This window comes from Mustela nivalis (genome assembly GCF_964662115.1).
Source record: "Mustela nivalis genome assembly, chromosome: 2".
Lineage (NCBI taxonomy): Eukaryota > Metazoa > Chordata > Mammalia > Carnivora > Mustelidae > Mustela > Mustela nivalis.
Window position 1 is genome coordinate 178,145,202 of NC_139021.1, and position 19,588 is coordinate 178,164,789.

Below are 19,588 nucleotides of genomic sequence, written 5' to 3' on the forward strand. Positions count from 1 at the left end.
CCTGACGAGCAGAGAGCCCGATGCGGGGCTCAATTCTAGGACTCTGGGATCATGACCTGAGCCGAAGGCAGAGACCCCAGCCTACTGAGCCACCCAGACGCCCCTCTCTCTAAGGCTTTTATCACCATTAAGAAACTAAAAAAAATTTATGTTTTTATTACAAATTTATAATTTTGGCTACTAAATAGGAAAATACCTCAGACTTTGTGAGTGAAAAGCTAGTGGGGGCAAGTCGAGTAACAGAGTACTTTGTGTTTTGGAATGTGTAAAGCCTATACTCCTGAAAGTCTTTAATGTAAATCTCAAACCCGTGGTTTGAAGGAATAGGATTATATAGTAATAGATGTGAGGTTCAGTTACTGGAGTATTTAGAATGGGTGATTTTACTTGGGAGTCAAAGATTAAGAGTTTTGTTTTGCCAGTAGTTTATTAGTCTTTACTACTAGAGGGGATAGAAAAGAGTTTCTTAAAATCCTAGCCTTCAGAGAAGTAGGCAGAGGCCATAACTTCCATTCAGAATGGCAACATAAAGACTCTCCTGCCTTTATTCCATCTCAGATTGCTCAAAAACAAGTGAGAACAAGAAACACTCCAATCATCTTTGATGAACCTGGCAGACATCTGTAATCTGCAGCGTAGACAGATGGGAAGTGCGCGGAGGAATGTAAAATAACTTAGCAGGTCGCAGCAAAAGCCAGTGAAGGGCTGGCCGGTCAGGGTCCTGCCCCCCATGCCAACTCCAGCTGGAGCTAGGTTCTGGGTGCTTTCTGGGGAGTCAGCAAGAAGAGGGACTGAAAGCAGGGACTACGTTTGAATGTCTGTGTCAGGGACAGCCTCTGGTCCCTGCTTCTCTATCTAGCGTAGGCAGCTGCCCTTCCACCATCCCAGCAAGAAATGGCATGTGTACTATCTTTAGAAATAGAATCAGTGAAGGGTGCCTGGTTGGCTCTGGTGGAGGAGCACATGACTCTTGATCTTGGGGTCATGAGTTCAAGTCCCATGATGGTATAGACATTACTAAATAAGTAAAAACTTAAAAGGAAAAAAAAAAAGAAATACGCTCTGTGCTTGGGGAGTAGGAGAGGGTTGAGGCATGAAACTGAAGATAGGAGGACTGAGTGAAGATCTGCCCATTTCCTGTGTCCAGTCCTGGAGCACTGGGCAGCCAGGCCTAGTGGGATGGGAGTCTGCCTACCCCAAACAGGAGAGCTGTAGGTTCCGACCTCTGGGCATTTCTACTAGAGGAGTTCGTTGTGTAGTGAAGTCCAGCAGTTAGCAACCCTACAAATCTTCAGGAGAGCTTCCCATCAGTTTTTTAGTACCTTGTTTTTGAAAGTATGAATAGACAGCCCTAGATTACATGACATTTGAGGAGAGAGAACTGTCAAATAGGAGAAGGGACACAAGACAATGGCAAAACTCAAAAGGAAAAGTCAAAATCTAAAAGTAGAGCAGAGACAAAGATGTGAGGAGAGAAATGAGAAAATTAGAGGTTCCTTTAAGGAAGTCTGCCATCCGATTACGGGAAGAGGACAGAGAAAGAACAGAGGGAAGAGAGACACTGACAAGGAAGGCATGTGGAAAGGGTCGCATCACCATGTGGTCCGTAACCGCATTCAAACCGCATTGGAACCATACCTCAGGTTGCTCCTGGGTTGTGAGATGACATTTGTTTGCAGTCAGGCTCATGTTTGCGTGAGCATCCAGTATGCTCACTTTGATGGTGAAGATTTGAAATGAAGGGGCTCCTGGTTGGCTCAGTTGGTTAAGCGGCTGCCTTTGGATCAGGTCATGATCCCAGAGTCCTGGAATCAAGTCCCATAAGAGGCTCCCCTGTTCAGTGGGGAGCCTGCTTTTCCTTCTCCCTCTGCCTGCTGCTCTGCCTACTTGTGCTCTTTCTATCTGTCAAATAAATAAATAAATAATCTTAAAAAAAAAAAAAAGATTTGAAATAAAATAAAGAAGTATTGAAGTGAAGAGGTAGTGGGAACACCAGCGTCTGGTTTGGAGCCATCTTACACTGTGAAGTCCCTGATTTAAAAGTGTGGCAACTTACGGCTTTTGTGTAGTTCTGTTTTATTCTGGTGTTTGTTCTTTCTCTGTCCCCACCTCCCTCCCAGCGTTGTTAATATGTCCCTTCCCAATAATTTGCTTTACATTTTCCACAGTGCGTTCTTACTTGGAAATCTCCAGATGATCATGATGAAGAGGATGATCTCTGTTTTGTCCCAAGTACTGTCCTAGTTTCTTTACATCTCTCGCCTCCACCCTTCAATGAATGGGTGGGTTGCATCCATTTCATCAATGAAGAAAACGGGGCTCAGAGAAAGTGCATGGGTTTTTGCAAGATGACATTGTTAGTCGAGTGCATGAGCTGGTCAGGTCTGAGTGACTCCAGGCTTTGATTTTTTCCCTCCGATCATACCATTATGCCCCTTCCTGCTGTGCACTATATACAATAATATAGCACCTGAATTTTTGTTTAGAGTGCAGGGTTTGCTAAGAATCTTTTTGAGAGGGGTATTTGCCTCTTTTCCCTTAAAAGAAGTCCTTATATAAATGTTATTCATTCAAAAATAGATGTATTAAGCACTTGCTTTGTAGCAGGTAGAGTGTAGTACCAAGTGCTCAGATTTTCAGACTCTTCGGATGATCTGGGCAGATTCCTGGAACAGTGTTGAAGGAAGAAGCCATTGGGAGAGGTAGGGGGAACTCAGCCTCAGCCTGAGTTGTAACAAGATTGTAAAAGGGTGCTTTGCCAGTTGTTAAAAATGAAAAATAAAAGCGGCGTGTTAACATATCCTACTGTGCTACTCATTTATCTTAGTTTATGCTTATAGCATTTAGAATTTCTCCAGTCTCTAGTAAGATATAAAAGAACTGACTCACAGTGCTCTAAATTTCTTTAATTTCCAGACCAGTTGTCATACAGCACTTCCCAAGGGACTTCTGACGTCCTTGCTCAGATTCTCATCTCAGTTCAAGGAAGCTCTGGTTTAGTGTCTTGGTCTCAGTTCTAATTTCAAAGTCCTGTGCATTTGAGAAATAACTTCGGAAGTTGTTTTTATAGTTCATAATTGCAGCAGTGTAGCTGTTGAAGTGCATTAGCTCCTAGAATGATATTTATGTTTTTAAAAATGAATGCACATGAAATATAATTAATAAGCTTTAATTCAAGGGTTGACAGGGATAGTTGGTAGATAACTGTGTATGCTGGTATGCTTTGCTTCATACAAATAGATAGTCACTAAACAGGTGTATGTAAGTTAAATTGTACAAAGAGTTCCAAATGTATTAAGATTTTAGATATAAAGACATAGATATAAAAGAGTGCTGAAAATATCAAGGTGTTTATTTTTATAACCTTGAGTTGGGGAGATTTTCAGATATGTGAAAGCTCAAGTCATTACAGGAAAAAGAAAAGATTGGTAGAATATTCCTGTTCGATAAAAGATACCATGGGCAAAGTGAAAAGACAAATGACAGACTGGGAAAAAGAACTTGAAATAAAATAGAAATGATTAATACAAAAGCTCTCCAAGTCAACACAAAGTAAGTGAACACTCAGGAGAAATATGGGTAAAGAAAAGAAAGCTCAGAAAACAAATTCTAGTGGCCAAGAAACATAAAAAACTAATTTGTCTCAATAATCAAAGAAATTCACATTTAAACAAGATGTGATTATTCACCAATTAGGTAGCCGAAGACTGTTGTGTTTGTGAGGGTCCAGTAAGGAAAACCGTCTGCATTAGGTATTTCAAACCCTGGGGTATGTGTTTTGAGGAATTGGTTACTCATTTGTTGGAAGGCTGAAAGAGCACAAAGGGGACTGCTGAAGAAACCTAGGCGTTAGGAAGTATATAAGGCCACTCTCACCCACCTGGCTGGAGAAATGAAAGGGGAAGAGGTAGTAGTATCACCTGAACCTAGGACTTAGGAAGGGGGCCGGGATGGAGCTAGTGAGGAGTGTCAGGGGAATCTGCAGGGCTGGCAGAGAGAGTGGTGGAAGCGTCTGAGCAGTAGCTAGCGTGTGTTGCTGCTGGTGGATGGACAGTGGTAGCAGGAACTTAGGAGCAAGTGCCCTCTCCCCACCTCCCTCACACCTTCTAGTCTCCCTTCAGTACCTCCCATTAGCAGAGCATGGCCCGAGCTGGCAAGGGGTCGTAGGAAATATTGTCTACAGACTGCAGCTCCAATATCCTAGAGTCCTGGGGCTGAATACGAGGTCCCTCACTAGCATAGGTGCTAATAGTCAGGACTGGTGTGGGGCACTGGACAAAACAGGCCTTTGCATACACCGTTGTTAGGAATGTAAATGGGTTCAACCTTTTGGGAAGACAAGTTGCCCAATACCTATAAAAATTTTAAAGGTGAATTCCCTTTGACCCAACACATCTGTGTTAAGAAATTTATCCTATAGAACGGGTAACCCAAGTATGGAAAGATAAATATACATGATGTTTCATTGGGATAATTTATATGACTTTAAAAAATTAGAAATAGCCTAAATGTCCATCTTTAGGGGATTGGCTAAATATATTGTGGTATTTCAATTTCATGGAAAACATGGCCATTAAAGATAAGAGGTTTACCTATGTTACTGAGTGATAAAAACATTATTACATATGATCTTGTCAAATCCAAGAGAGTCACAGTATTGTACCTAGCATGGTTTTTCAGAAAGTAGCTGCAAATATAAATTTAGATGTAACAAGTGCGAAATTTCATGTGTTGTAGTTTATTTTTTCTCTCAACAGTTATGAATGCAGGGATGAGGAAATACTTCCTACAAGCTAATGATCAGCAAGACCTAGTAGAATGGGTAAATGTGTTGAACAAAGCTATAAAAATTACAGTAAGTATTTTTTTTTTATTTTTAATGTCTGGAAATAATCTTTACATTTTGAAAATATATTTGCTTAGTGTCTCTAGTTTACCAGCAGATTGTGTATTCCAAGTCTGTTTAAAACACAGGTCTTTATAATGTGAATACATTGCCTTGTACAAGGTGACTATCAGCTCTTAAAAATAGCCCATACATGAATGCCTTTTGAAACCTTTATGTACCTAATAAGATATGTATTAGTGTAGATTTTACTAATGTAGATTTTACTGCATGCAGTAATGTTTCTAGGGTAAAATGCATATTTTTTCTTCCTGAGTAGGATAAGGGACTTCCTGCCACTGACCCAGCGACTGGGTGTCGGCCTTCCTGTCTTCCAGGCCATGGCAGGATTGCTGTCACATAGGGTAGAGTTCGAAGAGAGGAGCAGGAAGCGGAGGTGAGGGAGTGGGAGTGAGGCACAGAGACAGGGAGTGCATTTGGAGAGCTGTGGCGGCCAGAGGGTGCTGCCCACATGGCCCCGGAAGTCTGTCTCAGGCTCTAAAACCTGCCCGGCCCCCTCTTCCTCCTTGATTTCGGAACGTGCCGGCCTTGCACACCTTTTCTGGGCTCCAGCTTCCCGCTTGCCACCTGCATTTCTCCTTTTGGTTTTCTGATGAACAGGAATATGTATTGATTATCTACAGTGTGTCAGGCCCTACCCTGCAGGTTTTACCCAAATTATCTGGAAAAGTGAGCTTTGAAGGATTGAGAAACTTACCAGTTTCAGAGCTGGTAAGTGGTGGAGCCGTGAGCCAAACCCAGCCCATTGGACTCTGGAGCCAGACCCTGAAGAGCAGTGCCTTACTGCTTCCTGGAAAAAGAGCCCTTTCCTACTCTTTTGTTCCTAATGCAAAAACCCAACTTTTCTGAGAGCATTTACCACTCACGATAGGCAAGTAGAGAGGTTCTGTGCCCTGATCCTACCTCTCCTTGCTTTTTTCCTCCTTAAACACTTGTAGAGAAACACATAGAGGCCTGCATGGAAAGGATCTGGAAGGAGTTCCTGGGTGAGGTTTGTTGAATTGAAGTGTGTTTCTGTTCAAATGTAGTTATTTACTGACCTGAAATGACTTCAACCCTCGAAAGACATGTGCTCTGAAAGTTGCCATATGTTATTACTTGATAGTTTCCATCTGAAATGAATGATTCCATATTTATATCACAACACAATGAAGAGTTAATACAACTAAAGCTGTTCTCAGAGTGAAGTCGGAGTTTTTGTCTTGCACCAGCACAGCCTGTTACCACATGACAGAAGCACCCACGCCGTGCGTCTGATCTGTGCGTGGAGAAGTTATTTTAGGCTTGTGCAGTTTCAGGAAAGCACTTTTTTGAGCTGATGCACAAGTACATATTCTTCAAAGGTCTTAACTAATTGTTTTTAATTCAATAAATATATATTTTTTAACATGAAATTTTCTTTAGAAAGTACCTAGTAGCTTTACCGAGTTTATTCATTTATTGCAATTTAAAATAATAAGCAGCACTGGTTTCTTAGTGCTTTAAGAAAAAAGTAGTGGATAGTCTCAGGATTTTGCCATTTTGGGGGTTCTTGATTTGCTGTGTCTGATTTATTAATGGTGGGAAACCATCTGGTACAGATGGCACTGTTAAGCTTGTTCATGTGCAAGAGAAACTGAGGTTGGGTAATGTTCCAAAGTATAAAGACTGCTGATACCAGCTGTTGTGGTTTTACAGCTTTATTTTAGATGTTGAAATTTTTAAGCTAAATCAGTTGATATTCTTTTATAATTCATGTTTTTGTAATTCACATTTAGAAGATAGGAGTACATGAAAGATACAGAAATCCTTAGCTAGTCAACAAAATGAATATTGCGTTACTACAGTGAATTAAAGTGATATAGAAGTGATAGTATTTACTAAAGATCAATCTTAAATAAACATTTAACTTACATGATAGCAAGGAGAGAATTTCCCATGCTTCCATGAGGTACCTTTAATTTTTTTCTCTAAAGAGTCTTGCCATGGTGCACCTGGGTGGCTCAGTGGGTTGAGCCTCTGCCTTCAGCTCAGGTCATGATCCCAGGCATCGGGCTCTCTGCTCAGCAGGGAGCCTGCTTCCCCTCCTGCCTCTCCTCCTGCCTCTCCTCCTACTTGTGATCTCCAATGTCTGTCAAATAAATAAATAAAATCCTAAAAAAAAAAAAAAAAGAGTCTTGCCAGGGGGTGCCTGGGTGGCTCAGTCTGCCAAGCATCCAACTCTTGGTTTTGGCTCAGGTCTTGATCTCAGGGTCCTGAAATCGAACCTTGTGTCAGGCTCAGTGGGGAGTCTGCCTAAAATTCTCACCATTTGCCCCTCTCTCTGCTCACACACTTTCTCTCTCTCAAATAAATAAATAATCTTTATTTAAATAGAGTCTTGCCAATTTTAATGTCATGTGCATAAATACACATGTAAATGTATTAGGGTGTGGAATCTCTAATTTGTCATCCTTTCCTATGGAAATTGCCAATGATTTACCTACATATTTCTTTGGAAAATTAAATACATTTTAGTTATGTGTGGTTTACATTTCTGTGGAATCTCTCCAAATTACATTTTGGTCAACTGTATATGTGACATATAAACTTAAAACTTTAAAAAATTCATAATTAGGAAAAAGTTCATAATTAGGTTTTGGAAGTATGTGGCTTCAGAATACGGATGGTTTAGGGGTCGTGGTAAGGGAATGGTGATTATTAAACTACTTCCTAATTATAGTACCTGTCATCTTAATGGACTGTCCTCTGACACCCTGGTCTGTGGCTTACTTTGCTAACATCTGTGTGAAAATTTATTGGTGGCTGCCATTAAAAAAATTTTTCCCCTTATTTGAAAAGAAAAGAGAGTCAGTATTAGAGGAACCAACCCTGAGGGGAGTATCAGTGACTGAAGTTGGGAAAATCAGACTTTAAAATATACTTTCAAATCACTATTCATTTATAGTAGTAGGAGTGTGAACGTGGTGGTCTCTCGCCCCTTATTGAGTACCCTCAGGGGTACTCAGTAATTTGTGTTTGAACATTCGAGGTTTTAGTGTGTAAGCCCTGTTGTTTTGCTCCGATTTGTTCATCCCTCGTTCTCTGACTCCCTTTTCTTTTTCTGCTGTTAGGATCCCAAGCAAACACCTAAAAATACATGCAGACTTCTCGCAGGAAGCAGCCGCAGGACAGACAGAAAGCAAGAGACAGGGGAGTCCGGGGCAACGAGAGCAAGCAGTCCCGTGTCTTTGACACTTGCTGTCTGCCTGGGGGTCATTTTTCTGATTCTTGCTTAGTAGTTGGCTGCTTTGTTTGTTAGTCCTGAACATGTTTATTTTAATGGCTGAATTTAGTCTAATGTTCGGAAATTTTAGGAGTTGGTACTCTGCTTATATTTTTCTTGGTTTAGGAGAATGTTTACAGTTTATTTTTTATTACTATCTTTTTAAGGATTTTATTTATTTGTCAGAGAGACAGCGAGAGCAAGAGAGAGAGAGAGGAGGGGCAGAGGGAGAAGCAGGCTCCCTGCTGAGCAAGGAGCCCAATGTAGGACTTGATTCCCGGACCCTGGGATTCTGACCTGAGCCAAAGGCAGACGCTTAACGGCTGAGCCACCCAGGTGTCCCTACAATTTGTTTTTTTAAATTGTAATGAAATGTTACATTAGTTTCAGGTGTACAACATACTGAATTGAAAGTTCTGCGTGGTACTCAGTGCTCACCGCACAGTTTAGATAATTTTTATTGTAAAGTACAGATCTAAGTTAATTACTGAGCTCTAGCATTGGAATTATGCCATACTTAGCATTTATTTTATTATCAGGACAAATTAGAAGCAGTGGGGCTTAGCAACATAGAGAAGGGTTTTTAATATACCATCATTTCTGCAAGAAAAATAAAAAAGTCCCAAGTTTAAGTGTGTAAGTGTCGATCTATTTTTAGGCCGGTATTAAAGGTTTATCTTAGGAAATGCGCACATATGACTAAAACTCTGAAGTTTTTAAAAGAAGGACTGACTTCACCTGGGTCACCTCTTAGCACATTTCAACTAACACAGCTGAGGAGAGTGTTCGGTTCTTGGTTTTAAAATCTTCTGATACTGTTTTCTGTTCTTAATGGGATAACTCGGCCCCACCTTATCTGTCATAATTGAAATACATGATACTATTCATTCAAAACATTATAGGTTTCCTTAGATTGTTTCCGGGTGTGTGGTGTCCTTTGTCGCCCCTTCACTGTCATGTCATTATATGAATCTTGTCAAATAGAGTTCTAGCTATTATCTGTTGCCCTTAAAAAGTCCAATGTGTAGTAGCCTCTTAGAAGAATGCTAGAGGCATTCCGTGGCAGGGTTCATTTCTCTTCCTGTTTCCCTCACTTTTGTTTCTGCCAGTGACCTGCCTCATAGTGTAAGTATGGCTGGAGGCCTGGGGAGAAAGCCTTGTGGGGAAGCATTTCTAAGGGAGAGGCAGGGAAAGAGTGGAGTTGCGGAAGTCAACCGAGAGGCAAGTTGGTATATCCATAAATTAGATCCATAAAGTATATCCATAAATCATATTTATGTGGATTGGCATACGCTTAGACACATGTAGAGCATGTTTACCAATATTTCATGTAGCTCTGTCCGCAGACACCGCTGTCCGCCTGCTCTTCCGCAGACGTGGTGGGCGAGCACAGCTCTGGCAGCAGTGTTTCTCAGGCTGGTTTCTGAAGCCCCTATCTCAGAAACCTCTGGAATTCCTGCTGAAAGTGCCCCCTTGTCACACCACCGAGGCTTCACAAGTCAGAATTTCTGGGTATGCAGCCTGGGAATCTGAAGGTTTCAATAATGTTCCTGGCTCATACTTCATGAATGTTAAAGCTTAAGAAACCACACTGCTTTGGAATCATTTTAATAAATGGCTTGGGTCTATGACTGTAATGTGATTATTGTCCCCTGGAGCTGTGCCAGTGTCCTGTTAACAGGGATTAACTGTATGGCAGGCAGGTTATTTAATTTTAAATGTTTTTACATTACATTTATGGTGCTTATTGGAAGTATTTGTCATGATGTTTTTGAAACTGCAGAATCCTCAAATGCCCTTTAAAACAGTGGCAAGGTTAACTATCATGCTTAACATCACATCAGTGCCAAGCATATTTTATTACGTTTTGTTCATAGCCAAGAAAAATCTATAATTCAAAGATAGACAACATGCAGCAGTCTATTGATAGAACTAGTGCTTCGCCAAGTACTTTGTTTCTGGATTAGGCCACATAAGAAAAGCTGAAGCATAGGTTAAACATTTGTGATGCCTTTGATTGTTTGAGTCCACTTTAGTGAGATACTTGTGAGTGATTTATCACTGATACAAGTATTGGAATTTCTTTTAAAAATTTCCAACATGCTTTAAGTTATATTGAACATTTTGACTTCTAGTTTAAGTATCTTACTCTTTTTTTTCCTGCTGATTTTGGATTCATCCCCTGAGTCAGTCTTTCACCGTTTACTGAATATCTACTATGCTCTCAGTAGTAGACTGTTCTAACAGTAATGATGCCTTGCGCTCAGGGGTGCCGCAGAATCCTGGGTAGGAATGGCGGACAGGGAGAGATAACATAGAGCTATAACCCAATGTCAAGTTCTTTAATAAATAGGAGGTATAGTATAGCAGCTGACTGTATAAGAGAGTTACACAAACTTAAATAGAACATTGTACAGCCAGGATCTAAACCTATGTTTCTTCGGGCCTCTGAGCCTCTGTTTTCTCACTGAGAGAGTGAAGATATACGCCCTACGCATAGGGTTGATCAAAGGATTAAGTGGGAGAAGGTATGAAATAGTAGCTGCCGAAGTAAACACTCAGTAAATGGTGGCTGTGTCTGTCAAATGTTACTGAAACAGAAACATTAGCGTGAGAACTTAAAAGGGTACACACACACACATTATACGTAGTTTTCATATATGTCAGTTATATGTAAGTGGATGATTAGATGGATATTCTGTGATAGAAGAGGGTCTCCTAAATAATGCTAGTTGCAGAATGATTCATTTACATATTATTTTAGGTACCAAAGCAGTCAGACTCACAGCCTCATTCTGATAACCTAAGTCGCCAGAATGAAAGTGGGAAGAAGCAAGTGTCTTACAGAACGGACATTGTTGGCGGAGTGCCCATCATCACCCCAACTCAGGTAACGCATTGGTTCGTCTACTGTGTGATGCTTTACCCACTGTGTGGTGATTTTCATGTTATAAAATAGAACATCTTTACTGAATTAACACAGCAATTAATTAATTTTAAAAATCTAGTGTTGGTTTCTTATTTCAAAAGTATGTGTTTATTATGAAACATTCAGAATCGCAGATACACAGCACTTAACACTTTTCATGTTTTCTCTGAGCCTTTCTCCTTTTATGCATTTGTCACCAGAAGTGGAGATACTTTGTAAACAGCTTTTTCCCCTTATATCTCAAAACATTTTCCAAGTCATTAAGTATTATTCTACATCACTTTTAATGACTGTAGTCCTTTTGCCGTGACTTTACCATAGTTTACAAATCCTTGTTGTTGAATAGAGTTCCTTTTCCTTTTGTAAACAATATGAGTAGGAAAAGCCCGTTCTTTCTCCCCCACACTACCACACTCAGCATGCTGCTGGCATCGGAAGTGTGGGGTTCTGCGACGCTGGCTGGGTGTCCTGCGGTGTAAGTCAGTTTTGACATTCAGCCTGGAATCCTTAGGTTAAGGGCTCAGTCCTCCAGGACTCCCCCTGCATCCCTTCAGATGCCAGTTGAAAGTCCAGGTTATTACCTGTGCTTCTGATCGATGGGCTTTAAATTGGATGTTCCCATGACTTTGTGTCCAGATTTGAGTCATTTGCTAGAGTGGCTCCCAGAACAGAAGAAAGCAGTGTATTTGCTGTTTGCTGGTTTGTTATAAAAGGATATGATAAAGGATGCACATGAACGTCCAGATGGAAGAGAGGAGAGGGCCGTGAAGCCTCAGTGCCCGCTTTGGGACTCTCCTAGCACCTCCCAAGTGTTCACCAATCCAGAAGCTCTCTCATGTACTTTTGGGATTTTTATAGAGGCCTCATCATGTAGGCATGATCAGCTCTGTTCTAGCCCCTCTCCTCTCTCTGGAGAATGGCAGGCGGGTCTGAAAGTGCCAAGGTTCTAGTCATGACTTGGTCTTTCTGGTGAGCAGCCTCCATCCGGGAGCCCACCCAGAGCCACCGCGTTAGAACAAGAGATGCCCCTAGTGCTTATCATTTAGAAATTTACAAGGATCTTAGGAGCTGTGTGCCTGGAACCAGGGACAGAGACCGATAGGTATTTTCCATTATCCATAAATGCTATGATGAACATTCCTAACCGACTGAGCCACGCAGGCGACCCCTGTGATGCACATTCTTGTAGCATAAGCTTTAGAGACATGGAGGATTGTTTTTTAAAGGATGAAGTCCTGGAATGAAATGCCATATCAAAGAGTTTGCGAATATTTTTTAAACCTGTTTTTCTGCAGCCTGACCTAGATGAGCCACACAGAAAAACTAGAATTTTGACTCTGTTCTGTCACACAAGTGGCAATCTGCTAAGTCATATCTTATTTGGGTATTATGAAAAATAGAAATTTATAAAAAAATTTTTGAATGAAATTAAAACTTTTGAATGACCTTTAATTTCTCGTGTTGCTGTTGAATGACTGAGTTTGTAATACAGACTGAATTACCAGCTATTGAGAAACTCCAGGTCCAGAGGTAATGGATTGCTGTTGCCAGCTTTGGGCACTTTCCTTGTCTCTGTGCCTGTTTGGACTGAGAGGACTTTAGCACTTCATAAACCTTGTAAATCGTTTTATGCGCCATATTTTTCAAGTCTTCTGTCAGGGAAGGGTCATAGTAGAGAGTCTTAACTCATTAATTAACTTTCTTTATTCTAAAGAAAGTGTGCTTTCTTTATTCTAAATTAAGGGTATATTAATGAACAAAAAAATTCATGCTCTTGTGGGAGCTTACATTTTTCACCAGAGTTGGGTAAAAGTATAAGCTAATATTGTGTTTGTGTGTGTACTTCTAAAAAAAGTAATGATTTTAACCTCTAAGACTTCTGGTTAAGATAAAACTATACTAAGTTGCTTTCACCTGTCTTAGTCTTATGCTGATATAAGTGGTAAGACAATTTGTCTGTAGCAATATTAAGATAGTAGTTTGTATCTCTGGCTGTTTTGATATTATACAGAATTAAGATTTTGTTGTGTTTTAATTTAGGTGTATTCAGTGTGTTCTAAGATTCCATTGCAGCTGCCATATTAAATTTTTTTTTCTTTGCTTTTTGTAATACAGATTTTTAAATTTATAAAGTATTTACTCATTACAAAAGCACTTAATTGTTAAATTATCAAGAAAGTGATAAATCTTATTTGCGTGATTAATTTATTCAGTGATTATTGGGTTAGTAGCAGTTACATGCTGGGATTACAGAATTTACGTACATAATTCTTGCTGTCGACCTGTCTAAAATGGATAAAGGTTGAAAATTCCTCAAGTTGAGACTTGAGCATTGGTTTTTCTCCTGAAATTTAAGAGTTCTTCAAAATACATGTTTGGTTGATTTGTGGGATTCTAGATTATAATATGTTGCACACTATAAATAAACAGAAGCCAGTGCTTTGGGGACCATGAAAACACAAGTGTAGTTAGATCTTTTTTTAAAAAGCACTGGACTTGGCATGTAAAACAAAACAAAACAAAACCCCTGCAGAACTTTTAGATTCTTTTTTTTCTATTTTCTTTTCTTTTATTTCTTTTCAGTGTTCCAGAATTCATTGTTTCTGCACCACACCCAGTGCTCCATGCAATACGTGCCCTCCATAATCCCTACCACCAGGCTCACCCAATCCCCCACCCCTCTCCCCTCCAAAACCTTCAGTTTGTTTCTCAGAGTCCACAGTCTTTTGTGGTTTGTTTCCAGCTAGGAGAAAATCTTCTGGCAAGGAGTTTTTAGATTTGACAGCAAAACTGCAGTCCATCAAAGGAAAAATTGATAAATTGGACCTCATCAAAATTGAAAATGTTTGCTTTGTGAAAGAGGATGCAAGGAAAGCTACACACTAAGTTAAGGAGATATTTGCAAGCCACATATTCAACCAGGCACTTGTATCGAGAACATACAAGGAACTATCAAAACTTAGCAGTGAAAAAATAATCCAACTAGGAAGTGAGCAGAATTCACGAACAGAGATTTCACCAAAAGATAAAAGATAGACATATGGCAAAGGAGCTCTAGAAAGGCTTCTCACTGTCATTAGTCAGTAGGGAAATGCAAATTAAGACCGCAGTGTGGTATTACTGCACACCTCTCAGAATGACTCAGATACGAATAATACAAGTGCTGACTGCTGACAAGGATGAGGAGAAGCTGCATCCCTCCTACATTGCTGGTGGGAATGTATGACCACTCTGAAAAGCAACATGGCAGTTTTTTAGTAAAGTAAGCTTGTGATTACTATACAACCCAGCATATGTACTCCTAGGCATTGCTCCCAGAGAAATGGAGACTTACGTTTACATAAATCTGTACACGAATCTTCATAGCACTTTTATTCTTATAGTCCAAAACTGGGAACAACTCAAATGCCCTTTAACAGGCAAAGACTTAAACAGCCCATGGTATGTCTAGACCATGAGAGCTACTCAGCAGGAGGAAGGAACAGACTAGTGACACAGGGAGCAGCCTAGACGAGCTTCCTGGGAAGGGTTCTGATCTCATAAGGTCACATACTGTAGGATCCATTAAATCCTATTGCCTGACTGTCAGAATAATTGAGATGGAGAACAAATTAGGGGTTACCAAGGGGTTGGGCATAGGGACTCTATAAGGGTAGCCCAAGGGAGCCTTGTAATGGTGAACACCTCTGTATATTGTTGTGGTGGTTTTACACAAAGCTGCATGTGACAGAATTGCATAGAATGATCCAGACACAGAGACAGATGAGTGCATTAAAACTGGTGAAATCTGAACGAAGTTTGTAGGATGTTCCAGTGTCAGTTTTGATAATGTAGTATAGTTTTACAGTTTCCCTGTTGGGGGAACGGAAGGGTATATATAACCTCCTGTATACTCTTTTTTTTATTTCAACTTCCTATATTAGTGAATGTGTATAATTATTTCAAAATCAAAGGTTCACCCTCCTTCACCCTCTACCTCCTCCCACCCCCCAAAAAAGCACTGGGAGCAGACAAGAGAAATAGAGATCTATGGTTTTTATTATTGATGTGAATGTTATGATTAAGTACCTCGAATTATTTAGAGAACTCTTCAAAATTTGTGTTCCTAACTGAACTAAGATTAGATTTTAAGATTTTTTATTAGAATAACAACATGAAATTCAAGCAAGAAAAGAATTTCTTTATTTGCCTTTTTTTTTTAGAAAGAAGAAGTAAATGAATGTGGTGAAAGTATTGACAGAAATAATTTGAAACGGTCCCAAAGCCATCTTCCGTACTTTGCTCCCAAGCCACCTCCAGACAGTGCGGTCATCAAAGCTGGATATTGTGTAAAGCAAGGAGCAGTGGTGAGTACCTTAATGGGGTATTTATGGGAATAATGAAAAATGAGTCCTCTGGTAGCAAACTCACAACATACCAGCCATGTGCTTTTTTTTTTTTTTAAAGATTTTTAAAAATTTATTTGTCAGAGAGAGTGAGCACAGGCAGACAGAGTGGCAGGCAGAGGCAGAGGGAGAAGCAGGCTCCCTGCTGAGCAAGGAGCCCGATGCGGGACTCAATCCCAGGATACTGGGATCATGACCTGAGTCAAAGGCAGCCGCTTAATGACTGAGCCACCCAGGCGTCCTGCTTTGTTTTTTGGAAGACCCAAAGTCAAAGACCAGTGAGCTGAGGAGTCAGGATATAGAATAGGGGTGGCTGTATGTTCATAACTCAGTGTTATTTACTTGGTCTGTGATTGGCTGGATAAAATAATGCTTATTACCGCTGACCTTTAATCTTAAATCTGCTTTCCTAACAGCTTATCCCAGAAGGCTTTCCTATTGATTTTTCCTCCCTCGAGAGTGGGTCAGAGAAAGAGAGCTCTAGCGGGGAGGTGCAGGAAGAGAGGAGGCAGGACTGTGGGAAGGCTCACTCACTTGGTGTTGGGCTAACCTCAGTCGAATTTTCTGTGACCTTGATCTTCTTATTTAACCTTTCAGTCTCTTAGTTTCTTTTTAAGGAAAATTAGGTTATAAAACCTACCATCTGAAGATTTTTTTTTTTTGCAAGATGTAAAGTAAGGTAGTATTAACACTGCACCTGGCCTTAGTAAGAGCTGGTAAAGGTTAGCCAGATCCTCTCATCGAATCAGACCCATGGGACATTGTAGGAAGAGCAAGTAAATTTACCAGTATTTCTAAGGTTCCATAGTACTTTTCCAAAGTTTGTCACTCTGTATGTGAACCAGATTGTTAGAATTTCATGAGAAAATAAACTTTAAAGTTTGAAAATTTAAAAAAAAAAATTCTGTGACTAAAGAAATACTTCAGATTCTACTGGCAGTTTATTTGACTTCACTTCACTTTCTGGCAACTCTAATTAGCTTAGGTCAGCCATGGAAAAGTTCTTGTCTCCCTAATCTACTGACCTTTAAGCCGAGGGAAATGAAGGGGAAGGGTGAGAATCTGTCACCATAGGTCTACAGGTAGTCAGAAACCTCCTCAGGCAGTGACTCGCTTGTGTTAATTAGGGCTTTTAGGGAGACATTTCTTTCTTTTTGTTTTACTCCCAAGTCCAAAATAACAAACAACCCTTAGTGATGTTGAAGTGCTTTCATGAAAACTGTATTTCGGTGACAAAAAAATATTTGTACAAATGGGTTCAGTTTGTTAAGTATTTGATGTTTTACTACTAAGTATAAAGTACCTAGAGAAAGATTCTTGTGTTTTACAGATCTTACAGAACTTAATGTGGTTTAATAACATTTCCTGTGCTGGCTCTTGAGCTCTTGATGGCATTTACTTTGTGGGGTTGGGGGGTGGGGAAGTGCCTTTTTTTCTTTTTAACTTTTAGAGAATTGAAAATATGAAACCATAGTATAAATTACATCGTACAAGCTGAAAGCTAGCCACCAACGTTGACTTAGGAACTCAAGGCCAGAGTAGCGAAAGAGATGAAGTTTCATGTATGTCCGCCTCAAGGGAGGGTAGTGAGGTTTTTCAGGGCTTGACATCTCTGATTTTGGGCTCATCAGAATATTTAAGTGGCTGTTAATATTTGACATTCTTAGAAACAGAAGTCTTATGTCTGTGTTCATCCCTGGTAGATGAAAAACTGGAAGAGAAGATATTTTCAATTGGATGAAAACACAATAGGCTACTTCAAATCTGAACTGGTATGTTGCTCCGTCATACATGTTGCCTTGAAATGTTTGAGCAGAGTGTTAAGGCGGTGGTGATTTTAAGTGTGTGTGTGTGTGCGTGTGTATGTGTAGTTTCTTGTCCTGTTTTCTATTTTTAAAAATAATTCTGGTTTTGAGAGCTACATATATTTCAGTTTATTTGATTGTGATGTTTTAATGGTAATGTTGTAAATAAATCTTAAATAAAAAGATTGTATCTTCAAAGGCATTTCACCTTGAAAGAATTAAAAATATCAGAACTCCTTAGTCTGTAGATTTCCTCTAAAGGGGAGCTGGAGGAGATTGTAGGAAGAATTCAGTCTCTAAAATAGAGTCAGCATTTTAACGCTGTATTTCTACAGAGTTATAAATACAAAGTTTCTGTATTTTCTTCTTGCCCTCTCTTGATATTTTTTTCCTGTTTCAGATTGACTTTTAAGTTTCCTCATATAAGCCCTTTTTATTCCTATCTGAAGGTGGAATCAAATATTGAAATTCTCTCTTTTACTTGTTTGAGTAACATCCTTATTTAAAATATTCTTCTCACATAGCCCAAGTTCTGCAACAGATTGTTGGGATAATTTGAATGCTTTTTTATACCTTACATGTCTGTCCTGGCTCTTCCTGTTTTATGGGACCTTTGAGTAGGGATCATGTACTTTATTTGCATGAAGGCACCAGAACAGCCCTATCCAGTAGAACTTTCTACAGTGATGGAAATGGTCCATATCTGCGTTGGCCAGGTTTACTGGCTACATGTGGCTGAAGAATGCTGAAAACATGGCTGGTATGACTGAGGAGCTTGGCTTTATTCAATTCTAAAATTAAAACCATTTTAATTTAAATAATTACACATGGCTTGTGGTACTGTATTGGACAGGAGAGTACTTAGAGAATAGGAAAGGAATATTTTGAGGTTCATCTCAGGTGTCTGTTCTTCTGCGAAGTCTTTCAGACTCTAGATTAAGTGCCTTCTCCCTACACATCATGGTGCCCATTGCCCACTTGTATCCCAGTACCTCCCGCTGTGTTTTGTAATTACATGCATACTTGTCTTTACCACTTATGTGAGCTTCTCGAGAGCAAAGATCTCTTTTATACCCTTTTTATGAACACAGCACCTGGTACTTGGCAGATAATGAATAAGTGTTTTTGAATATTCAAATGGAAATTGGCATCGCGTAGCAAGAATAGCCATTTTAACATGGGTATTTAGCCTTGCTCAGACGTCAAATTGTAAGAGCCTCAACTGGAAATAGTAGTTACTTGGCTCAAAAAGTATCAGACTTGGTATCTCAGAAGGCTACACGTTGCCTGATTAGTAGGTTGACGCATTGCTTTTAATAAATGACACTACTCTTATGCAACAGACATTCATTGAGCCCTCCATAGCTCTTGTCCTGGGAACTGGGAAGGAAGAGAATAGTTAGTGATGTTCTGACCTTCTTCAGGAGTTCAACTGTGCCAGAGAAACTGACATGTACCCCTATCATCCCTAGTGATTACAACGAGACAAGAACTGTTATGCAAACATTTATTAAATTTTGAAAACCTGCATATAGACATAATGCTATAAAACTTGAGATAAAAGAATGCCGAACTAACAGAGGAGGGAGGGAAGTGACAGCCGTGTGTATGTAGGACTGTGTTAAGCATTTAAAATACATAGGTAAGGCTAGAATCTGTAAATATATCAATAGATAAGGGGTACATTTCCCCCACATTTGACATTTCTGAAATCTTGGGGTGTCTTAGAATTGCTGCAGGCGAGGGGCGGTCGGGCAGCAGTTCTGCGGTAGTTGGCATCACTTGTGTGCGCACAGCCCCTTGCATAAGATCGGAAAACCCCAGCACCAGATCCTGCAGTGAAGAAAATCTCAGGGATACAGTGGGGCATTCTTAAGAGATGCTGCATCCCCAACACTCTTTTTGACACAGAGAATGGTATGGAGTGAGAAACGTTGACACTGATGGCTCTGAGTCAGAAAGTGATTCAGAAGAGCTGGAATCTGAATGTGAAGTTTTAAAAAACCTTAGCCAATTTGCTTATGTACCTCCATAGGCTCAAGAATGCCAGATGATAGGGACACCTGGGTGGCTCAGTGGGTTAAAGGCTCTGCCTTCGGCTCAGGTTATGATCCCAGGGTCCTGGGATCGAGGCCCACATCAGGCTCTCCGCTCAGCAGGGAACCTGCTCCCCACCCTCTCTCTGCCTGCCTCTCCGCCTGCTTGTGATTTCTGTCTGTCAAATAAATAAAATCTTAAAAAAAAAAAAAAGAATGACAGATGATAAAAATTGATGTTTAGCGTGGAAAAGGGCTCTTTTATAAAACCTTTTGATCATCT

General features: G+C 40.1%; 1 protein-coding gene across 9 annotated transcripts in view; it reads left to right on the forward strand.

Annotated features, from left to right (window-relative positions):
- The window catches only part of PLEKHA1 (pleckstrin homology domain containing A1), a 54,988-nt gene that overhangs the window by 23,232 nt on the left and 12,168 nt on the right, over positions 1-19,588 (forward strand). For all 9 annotated transcript variants that reach the window (XM_082722722.1, XM_082722721.1, XM_082722718.1 and 6 more), the window contains exons 5-8: positions 4,758-4,855; positions 10,915-11,040; positions 15,282-15,425; positions 17,168-17,236. In XM_082722722.1, the coding sequence (XP_082578848.1) occupies positions 4,758-4,855; positions 10,915-11,040; positions 15,282-15,425; positions 17,168-17,236 (437 nt within the window). The remainder of the gene's footprint in view (positions 1-4,757; positions 4,856-10,914; positions 11,041-15,281; positions 15,426-17,167; positions 17,237-19,588) is intronic.